This window comes from Actinia tenebrosa, unplaced genomic scaffold (genome assembly GCF_029948245.1).
Source record: "Actinia tenebrosa isolate PJP-AT-01 unplaced genomic scaffold, QUT_ActTen_1.0 PGA_scaffold0__85_contigs__length_37466705, whole genome shotgun sequence".
NCBI classification, from domain to species: Eukaryota; Metazoa; Cnidaria; class Anthozoa; order Actiniaria; family Actiniidae; genus Actinia; species Actinia tenebrosa.
Window position 1 is genome coordinate 25,129,341 of NW_028292569.1, and position 10,836 is coordinate 25,140,176.

Genomic DNA, 10,836 nt, shown 5'->3' on the forward strand with positions numbered 1-10,836 from the left:
ATTTCCTACTTTATTATTATTTATTTCTTAAAAATAAATCTTCTATCAAATGTACTAAACTGAATAAATAATTTACATTAAATTTAATAATATTAGCATTTATTGCTAGAAACATTCACAAAATCTCTCATCAATATCAAAACATTTAAGCAACATATTCATACTTACATTATTAATCTATCAACATACTGAATTATTAAAATGTCTTATTTCATGGGAAATAAAAATGTGGAATTTAGATAAAACTGCTTTAAAGACCTTATACATTTAATGGTGTTTTGATGAAGTTTTGAAGGAGTCAAATTTGAATAATGGAAGTATTAATATTTATTTCATGCTCAATTCCATTCATTAAGAAATTTTAGGACCCCTTGCCAACATAGAAATTTTTCTACATAGCTTTTCCACATGATCTCTTTTTCGAAGATGACTCAACCCCTCCACTTTATATATACTTTATATATTATGATAAAGCTGAAATAAAGCCATTCCCATGCATCTAAAACCTGAAGTCCTGATTCAACTAAATCTGGGGGAACAGGATCTTTTTAAATTTTAATTTACTAACTAGGAATTATTTTTTAGTTAATCAATAGTTGGTTAAAAAAGTCAACTAAATCTGGAGGGAAGTTAGCCTGTTTACTAGTATTCAATCATTCCCACTAAAGAGGATGAAAAAAACAAATTTAAGGAAATCATGGCAGCTATTTTGGTTGAATAACATGAGACTAATAATTGAAAATGTTTTGTTAATTCAACCAATAGGCAACTATGAAAACCAACCAGCAAAAAAGATGAATTAGATTAACAGAAATTTGCTGATGACCCCTAGCAACAAAAAATATTTAAAATATTCCACAATAAAGAAAATTTTGCTGCCATCAAGATGAATGTAGTGCAAAGTTTATTGTCGGAATTTGAGGAATAGCAGTCATGTAAACTATGAAGTGCAGGGATGTAGAGTTAATATTATTTATGGAGATTAAATAGATAACCAAGTATCATACCAGCATATAAATAGTGCATTTTTATTAGAAACATTTGATTTAAGAAACCTTTTTTTATATATTTTAAAATGAAGACTGACGACTCACTCCCTTAGATAGGGAAATAAAGTCTAAAGAATAAAATTAATGTGAAAAAGTGGAGTAGTGGAAGAGCAAAGGTATTGATGGGAAGAATTAATAATTGTGAAATTATGCTTATTAGTTAGCGGCAGTCTGACCATGATCTCAGGTAAGAGGGGTTAGGATCCTCCTTCACATTTTATATACACTCATACTATTTCAGTATCAGCTGAGACCCTCTTAAATGTAAGTTAGATGAAAAATATATGTATTCATGGAATTTGGAGCATGAGGAGCTGCATTGATTGGTGATTTATACTGATACAGCATGTTTACTAGAATGTTTCTTGCAATTTAAAAAAGTACTGAGTCTTAGGATTGGTTCAGCCTATACAAACACTTAGGTGGAGGAAAAGTAATTCAGATGCTTCCTCTACCCCCTACCCTCCTCTTCCACAACCAGCCCAATCCTCAGACCCCCCCCCCCCCCCCCACCGCCTGAAAAATCTAGTCCGCCCTATCATTAAATAAATACATTAATTAAGTATAATTGTAATCAAAAATAAAGCATATTTAGTCATATATGACCGGTGTATAGGAACAGTGTGTCAACACCAATATTAATAACTCATAAAGTTATTCATCGATCAGTATACGCGGACATTTTCCCCGGGGGGGGTACTACCGATAAACAGAAATACGCCAGCCACTTCTTCTCATTTTAGGGACTAGAATTTGAAGTATTTAAGACTTACCGCCTTGAAGGATGATGCATCTTAGATTCTTGCTCCCATTAGACTCATATTTGCTCGGGTTTAGGATAATAAAGAGTTTTATATTCACTCGTTTATTTTCTAGTTTTATTGTATCTCCTCCGCACGAGTCTCAGTTTTGGCGCGAAAATTAGACGCGTGTGTTATCACAGCGGTTTATAAACTGAGCATGCGCGATTTGAGTCACATGGGACAACACTGACAAGTAAAGAAGAAAAGGTAAAAAATATTGTCCTTTATTTCAATTTGTACATACCAAAATACTAAAATAGGCTAATTGATTGTATAGATTTCAGCAATAGGTCGTAAACAAGCTATTCCTGCCTTAATCGACTTATTCCTTATCAATTTGAATTGCTTTTGTCTTGAATAAACTCGAAGAAGTTTGCGGATTGCCTTTAAGATTTCATTGTTTTTACGCCCGTTAAAAGCATTTTCTTCAAGTTTAACGTTAAAAGCCATTACCTCCAAAGATACTATCTTTAGCAAGCCATTATTCAATTTACAGTAATCGTTGCGTTCGATATTTTCAAGAGCGGTTTTTCAAAAACTCGTACTCCCTTTTAATAATTCCCCCTGTTTGATAATCGCAATATTTTTAACCCAAAAGAAAATATTTAGGAAAAATAAGGCAATTATTCTTTATGATCAGCTGTTAAGTGGGGGAAGATGTTTTAAGGTTGGGGGAGGGGGGGGGGGGGGGGGCTTTTTCAATTAACAGTTACTGTTAGACAGTTTAAGCAGAATGGAGTAACAGGCCACGTGACTATACCCCATCGTGTTGAACGCGCACAAATACGATGAAAGAATGTTAAAAACACATTAGAGCCAATAAAGCTTACAGAGTAATTTCCTTTATTAGCTCTTATCTTTCACTGACTTCACAATATGGATAGGAGATAATAGTGGTCATGTCATAGCATGCTGTTTCTGGGAGTGGTGCACTGCACATGCCTTCTCGGAGCTACTCTTGGCTTCGTTTTTTTTGACAATCGGAATATTGTATTACACTTCTTCCAGTCCAATTGTCATTCCTTATTGTTTCATTTCTATCATAATCATGATTATGATCATCATCATCATTATCATTATCATTATTATATTATTATTATTATTATATACAGTTTATTATTATCTAAAACGGCTGCGCACGAGAAGATACATACATTTGGATATAACTCAAATAGGGAATCTTTTTACAAGAGAATGGCATCTGGTCTGAAATGGGAAAACATTAGTCTGAGCTAAGGAGGTCTATTAATGGCAAGTGATATTTTAATACTTTGAAGTCAAATTATTTCACAAAGACGTCGTCTTCAAAACTCTCTAAACGAGGGAAAAAGAAAAAATAAACAAGTGGCGTGGGCAGTGTTCGTCAGTCCTATGACGTAACGAAGATAATAACAAGGCGTGGTTAACGTTGCAATAGCAACACGTCGGTTTTTAACAGCACACGCGCACTAATTTTTTAATGATTTCAATCTCATAATCCATAATCTTATTTCGGTGTTTTTATATTTCTGGTAATAAAAATATATTGGGTTCATTTAAACTAATTTATTTTCAAACATCTCTTAGCGTGAGATCAATTCATGTTTAATATTTCTCTCAAAAAAGGAAATTAACAAAATAATTACACGCTTTTCGGTTTTTTTCCTATCTGCAGTCACATAAACAAATCACCGACGATTTTTTTGATTTGAAGATATCAGTTGTTTTGTTTTTGAAAATCGTAAAATCAAGATCTAGTCTTTTGCTCACATAGGGATTCGCCATGTTGTCTCTGTTTTGCGTTACTTTCTTTAAAGATAAGAACGATTACTGACCGTTAGATGAAATGAATAAGGAACTAGACTATAGTATCATAAAAACTGAAAGAAAAAAAACCAATGATTTGTCGCTGTTATTCCCTATATGAGTCATCTAAAATCATTGATTGACAGCTTAAGTGGCTCATCTGACACCTGATTGGCCCCATATGAGTCATCTAAGGTTATGATCGACATTTTAAGTGATTCTTCTGAGCCCTGATTGGCCAAAGGCATCCCAGCTTTAAAAACATCATTAGGAACATGACGATTGTTTTGGTTTAGATTCATGCAGATTAAATTGGACTTGTATTGGATTGACTTTATTATTGTCATAACAATACCACTGCTCTTTGGGGTTCAATCATCCATTAGGCAATTAGTCTGCATTGATAGAAGCAATAAAAATAGCATTTCAGTTACGGAGGCTAAAAGCTTGTTTTCGAAACGATAACATCACCACTTTTTTCGAAGACTGCGGACTTTAAGCGGCATAATAATACTTCTCAATACACTAATTATTTCGCTACACACTTGAGGTTTATACAGGCGAGATGAAAATGCGTAAACAAGTCTACCCTTTTGTTTAGATGATTGCCAATAAATCTATAAAGAAATGATAGTGTTATTCAAAAAAACTCAGACTCTTGGGCCAGTTGCTTTGAAAATATACTAAAATCATATCGAGTTAATTTACTTTATGCCGGAATGACTAGCTGCATCAGAGGTTACGTCTGGTGAACCCGCCCTTTATTTTGTCTTTCGCATTTGAAGACAAACGTCATGGCCTATAAAACTGATGTTAAGGCAAAAACAAAACAAAAAAACAAAACAATCGCTTTTATGATTGTTATTAATGCGTCATGTAGTTATTCTTCTAATTGTAAGAATTCACTATCTTAGTTTATTTAAACATAAAGAAAAGAAAGATTAATAACTTGCAAAATGGTTTTATTTAAAAGTTTACTTTACTATCATTTTGATGAAGTTACCAGACGATCATCAGTGAATAATCTAAATATCATTCTATATTATTTATTATTAACTATTACTAAAAAGTTTAATTTTTCATGACCAAGTAAAATAGCACGGCTGTTAAGAATAAGTGGTTCATCATTTTGTGGTATGTTTGTGACCAATTATCTAGAATATTGCAACCTAGAATTACATAATAACTGGACAACTTAGAACATTGGTATGTGTCTGGTTTAGTCTTCTAGTAATAAGCTCGCTTAGTATGTTTTTGTAATTGCCTCAAAGAGGTCACTCATTGACCCGTATCGTCCACAAAAACCTCCCCCTTTAGCCCTTTATACACGGAAAGGATAGAATTGATGTACCTCTTTTGTTTAGCTTTAGATCTTTTCATCCATTTACAAAATAGCTTGTTCTTCCTTGCCTTGGTTTCTTTGTGCGCTTTTTTGTTTAATTTGTGAGCGAGTGATCACGAGATTAATCAATGGAGATAACGGTGCCTTTTGAAGAATCGGTTGAACTAAGTGGGAGTACAATAACTCTAGTATTACCATAAGAAACCTTCAACAAAGTAATGATGAAAAGGTAAATTATACACCGTGAAAAGATGAAAAAACTTACTGACGTTTCGCATTTGCAATCATCTTTATGATATTCGCAATAACGATCCCACCAAACCAGTTTCCCGCCATTTTAATCTAGCTAACCATTCTCTTTCTGACTTCATTGTTTTCGGTCTTTCTTTGCTTAACGGCAACAATGATTGTCGCAAGACCAAAGAAATGCGGCTTATTCACCTATTGGGCACTCTTAGTCCCAACGGGATTAATGAACGCTTTATTTTCAACTAACCTTTTCTTTTGTCTTTTGATTGTTTGTTTTTGTTTCCTTGCCTACCTTGCTCTCATTGGTTTCTTTTGTCTTATTCTATCATATATACACTCCTTTCTACCACTTCTTTCTCTTTTACTCCGACGAAGGACTAGCGTCCGAAACGTCAGTAAGTTTTTTCATCTTTTCACGGATGTATAATTTACCTTTTCATCATTACTGTTTCATTAGAAACACCGACGCAGCTCACACTAGTTTTTAGCTAGTTATATCTTCAACAAAGTAGTGACGCTGGAACGTCTTAGTCCGATCCCAAGAGAATACCGCCTAATAAACGAAAGCGCAACTTTCGGCATGTTTGCCTTGCAAGCTAAGCAAATATCTGCGCGCAAATATTGACACTGCGAGGGCTATACCGACTAAAGAATGTACAAAAAAGTTATAATTTGATCCTGAAAATAAGAGACCCGCTCACCAGTTGGTTTAGCGAGGCTTATCATTCATATTGTGGTTGCTATGACCGATTTCGTTGATTTACCATAAGTCTTGTTATTATTAAGCTTTCTTATTTAGATTGCATAGACTGATGATGTATTACTGGGTTGGAACAATAAGCGCCGGCTTATAAGAATACAAAAAAAAAAAAAAAAAAAAGAGGATTAATAAAAATTCAAATTGAAGTCCTTGGCGATCGATCAAGGATTATGTTATGATACAAATAAAACCATGGCTACAAGAAACACAACAAATGCAAGCTGTAGACAAACTTGGTTATTCTAGTGCGCACTATTGGGTTTCTTTCTGGCTTTTGTCGAACTCAAGTAGGTTGTTATCTACTCGAGTAGCTGTCCACACTGTTGTCATTAAGTATAGCAACCTTTAAAATATGCTAATTGCAAGGTATTAGACGGTGATTGATGCCAATATATAGTGTTTTCTAATGACTTCGAAGAGCCTTAAGTTCAAGTGTAAATGACCTTCCAAAAGTATTAGAGCTTTTTAAATATATTTGTTTTACTAAAGGGAACTTCCAAATCAGTTCTGCAAAGTTATTATGCTGTATTTTCATAATTGGTTCTTGTTTCTATGGAAGTATCTTTGTCCCTTGGGTCTTAAAATTGCTTTTACGTGATCTGATATGACTTCGTCTCTGGTTGAAAGATTGTGTCATCATACAGTTCAGTGACTTCCATTATTGTTACTGCTTTCGGAAAAGAATTGAATAGTAATTAGAAGGATCTATTTCACAATTAGTCGGCCTTGCTGGCCAGTGCTCGGCTTCAATAGCCTTATCAACGTCAATACTTACAAAACCTGTAGTTTTTGCTGGAAGGTACTATGTGCTTAGCACCTGAATATTCGACAAAGTAAATATTTAATAATTAATGGCTTAATCACCCAATCACATCCTTTCAGACTTTATTCGTTTAGGAGAATGTGACGTCAATGCGTCCGTCTTGAGTGTAGAGAAAGACTCTTGTTTGGCGTTGCAGTGAGCTAGCGCATAAGCTAGACTACAGTTCCAAGTTCTAATTTTGAGCTTCTTATTGACAAAACAATCCATTATACCCGTGTTGCTTTTTAGTGATACTTCTCCATACACCAAACAAATTTTGAGTCAAACCCAAAACGCTATTTTAATTTCAGTTCCGGAAATTTCATATTTTCTCATTAGTCTGTGTTCGAACAAATATATCGAGTTCCCAGATGTGCATTGTAGTAAAAGAGAGCACCCCGCTGATGAGGCTCTGGTTCTGTTGGAAAGCGTATTCTGATTCAAATTTGCATTTAATATAATCAGAGCTATTTTTAACTTCCAAATCTTCTGAGGACAGTCAAACTACCTAAATTCGAAAGATCCTAGATAAACCAAATTTGTATAACTTCGAAAGATTCCACTCAAGGTAGTTATTCCTGTTTTGGAAAATATAATAATTCCGTTTTCTTCCGAGGGTTTTTTGTTTGCGCTAGTCATTAATTTTTCAATACGTATGAGTGGTTCGATAAACACTCCGCGAAAATTCTAGCCCAAGCACTCAGTTTAGCGAATTTGTACCAAAATTCAGCACCACTAGTAACAACGTCGTTGCATGTGGAGTAGGGAGACTTGTCAACACCTTTCAGAGTAATTGAAACGTTGAAATAAAATCAATCGCATAAAGGAGAAAACAATCTATGCTAATTTCACTTGAGATAGACTGGGATACCATCGATAACAACCACTAGACCACATCCCCAAAACACGCAACTCAAATTTCTACCAAAACTTTCAATGGCTTTATTAAAACAAATTCAAACACATATAGTACATGTGAATCTTAGATGATTGCACGCATATTCTTGAAGAAAGCTGCGCACATCTGACACCAATTTCACAAAGATTTTCATCAGTTCTGTTTATGTCTGACATATCTGTAGCTTACTTCATTGGATTCTAAAGAATTCCATGTACGAATACTATTCATTACAAACCTTAAATTCAGCCTTGAAGGGAATATATATATACTTTAATAGCAAAAAATAAAATTTACACTTTTAATTTTTCTGTATATGTACTCCAATATAGCATTATGTTTCAGTAATTAAGTGCATTTAAAATAAAAAATACTTCAAATTTTTGGATTCTCCACTGTATTCAACAGCTAAATATACAGAAACGTATTAGACTTTTCGTTCAGACATAATATTAAAATAGACAAACTATAGTGCAACGAAATATTGTATAGAAATTATACTACTTCAATGTACAAATCTCGTATATATATATATTTTATATAAGGATAGAATTCGCTCCAAGAATGTGTATATCAAAACTTAGAATTACTTAAAATAGTTCACATAAATATAGCTATGGAGGCTGGGATGTGATGAAATATTATTGTAAAACTCTTCCTAAACTCTTTCTATAGATAGATAGATTACTTTGCTGCCAAAATTTATTTAGTTGGCTAATTTTAGATTTAGTTGATATGGGACATGCAAAATCATGCCAATTGTTATAGCAGATAAGTTTTTCACAAACCCTGTATAGAGTTTTCTTTAACTTAGAATACTTTGTCTGAATTTTACTAAATATTGAAATAGGCATCTTCGTCTAATTTTACATATTATTATTAATCTCATATATAGCCTGCTAGAGGCAAAAACTTCTTTATGAAAAACATTCCTCTACTTATATGTAAGCAGAAAAGAGCTCACTTGAGCCCTATTCAAATTTTACTAAAGTCCTACTTTCATACAATTTAAATTAAGAGAAAAATACCGTCAGTTTGACGCTTTACGGTGAGTATAACTTGATTTTTACAGCTTCAAGACGGTTTATCCCCGCTGAATATTCCTCCAGTTCTTCATGAAAATATACGTAGCACTTGAATGACTTGTTTCTGGCACACGGGACAGGCCGAGTTTTCCTCTCGAATTTTATCAGCACACTCCATACAAAAAAGGTTGTGGCCACAAGGCACCAGAGCTGCAACCACCTCGCTTTCATAACAAATAACACACTCTTTTTTCTTGTCTTTCGACGCTGGCTGATTGTTGTTCGTCTCTCCATTGACTGATGTTTTGGTTCCGATGACATCTACTACAGTCGTTGTAGTGCCAATCACTCCAGCCGTGCTGGACCCGTTTGCAAGAGATAAAGCCTCGGTGTTAGCAGAGCTCGAAATCTGCGAAGTGAATGGAGTAAATGCTTGCAGAGTTGAAAACGTGCCACCCAGTGGTTCACTTTTCAGTCTTCGTGGAGCAGTTGGGCTTGCAGGTCTAGCGATCGAATTCTGCAAGTTATGTACATTAGCTGCGTTGAGACTGGAGGATCTTGAGAAGGAGCCAGCTACGTTGTTCACTGGAGCCCATATGGAAGGTGATGGTGGCGTTGGAGCAGGGTCGAATCCTCCAGATCCACTGGAGTTACCATCAGAGCTGGCATCTTTGTCTGTAGGAGAAGGAAAATCGCTGAAAAAGAAGCCATTTGGCGAGAATGGGCTGTTGATTGGATTGAAGCCATCGTTGTTAATCTTGGAAGAACTATTGCCATAGTAGAAAGAATCGCTTGACTGAGAGCGAGCATGGCTAGAGTCACGAAAAGAAGAAAAGCTAGACTGTGAACCGCTCGAATAGATGGATCCATTGCGAAAATCATTGAAGGAATTGAGATCTCCGTTATGGAAAACACTGTCATCATTGGCATCCATCAGTCCTCCAGTCCGGTTTGAAATATGATCAAGAATCTCACTCCGTGCACTTTCAACGTTATCAGCAGCGCCAGTAACTTCAAATACTGGCTCTTTATCTCTTGAAGGAGTGACAATATATGTATTAGTTTGTTGCTGAATACGCTTGATAGTAGCTCCTTTTGGGCCAACGACGAGGCCTACAACTCGATATGGCACTCTTACGTGGACCGTAGTGTGGCCTGGAATGCCTGGAGACGGTGGACCAGGAGTGAGTGAGTTTAGGCTATTATTTTTCCTCTGAGCACGTATTTGCGAAAAGTGCTCTGCAGCAGAAACTATTTCCCGTTTGGCCAGAGTAACGTCTTCTTTTCTTCCAGTAACGACGAACACGGGATCCTCTCCACGTACAGGTGTTTTGATATAAGTATTCGTCTTGGCTCGTAGCGCCTTTATCTTGCATCCTGAAATCCACAACACAACACAAAAACATGTCAGAAACACGAGGCTTGCTGCAGACAAGTTTGGCTACTGAGCCCTAAGTTAATTCGATTACCGCTTAAGTGAGAGAAAAGGAACTTCAAAAATACATACCTTGACGGCCTACGATTTCTGCTACGTGTTCTGAGCTTGGAACAGGAACACATTCTGTCGTATTCATACTTTTCTTGGAGGAGCGAATGTCGTCAAACGAGTTGGGAGTTGAATCATCGTCGTTTGTAAGTCCTAACATAGAAAGTTCGAGAGCAATTTGTAATGCACGCTGATCTGCTTCCAGTTGCCCCGTGCTTGAGCGTTCCATATCTTGTATTAGTGAGCTAGGCATATGGGAAATCGTTTTCGTGAGAGCGTCGAGATGCTCCTCTCTTCTGAACTCTGCTGGAGTGTTTGGATCGAAGAAAACAGCACTACGATCCGTCTCCTTTTCCCGCAACTGAAGGCCGGATTGTACGTCATAGATTTTGACCCGAATACAACCCATAATGTCCTACTCATTTGCAACATCTGGCGCACGTGGTATCGAGGCTGCGCTCTGATTGGTTCTTTTAAACAGGAGGTGTTGTAGCTTGTCATTTACGAGACCGCCTCGTTAGCCGACCGTCAAAGTGTTGATTAGGAGAGTTTAATGCCTCACGCCCCAGAATAAGGCTTAAAAGAACTATTCCTTGCTCGGGAAAGCTTAAACTTTAATGCTGCATTCTACTGGGAC

General features: G+C 35.9%; 1 protein-coding gene across 1 annotated transcript; it reads right to left on the reverse strand.

Moving 5' to 3' along the window:
* Positions 1 to 7,708: 7,708 nt before the first annotated feature.
* On the reverse strand, positions 7,709 to 10,582 carry LOC116306109 (RNA-binding protein MEX3B). Its single transcript, XM_031716153.2, has 2 exons — positions 10,221 to 10,582; positions 7,709 to 10,090 (listed from the first exon to the last, which is right to left on the reverse strand). Exons 1-2 carry the CDS (start codon positions 10,450 to 10,452, stop codon positions 8,802 to 8,804), a joined length of 1,521 nt encoding a protein of 506 aa, XP_031572013.2. The 5' UTR covers positions 10,453 to 10,582; the 3' UTR covers positions 7,709 to 8,801.
* Positions 10,583 to 10,836: the final 254 nt, after the last annotated feature.

Coding starts and splice junctions, on each gene's coding strand:
- LOC116306109 (XM_031716153.2), bottom strand. CDS start 10,452: ATGCCTAGCTCACTAATACAAGATATGGAACGCTCAAGCACGGGGCAA. Junction 10,091..10,220: donor AGAAATCGTAGGCCGTCAAG/GTATGTATTTTT, acceptor TGTGGATTTCAG/GATGCAAGATAAAGGCGCTA.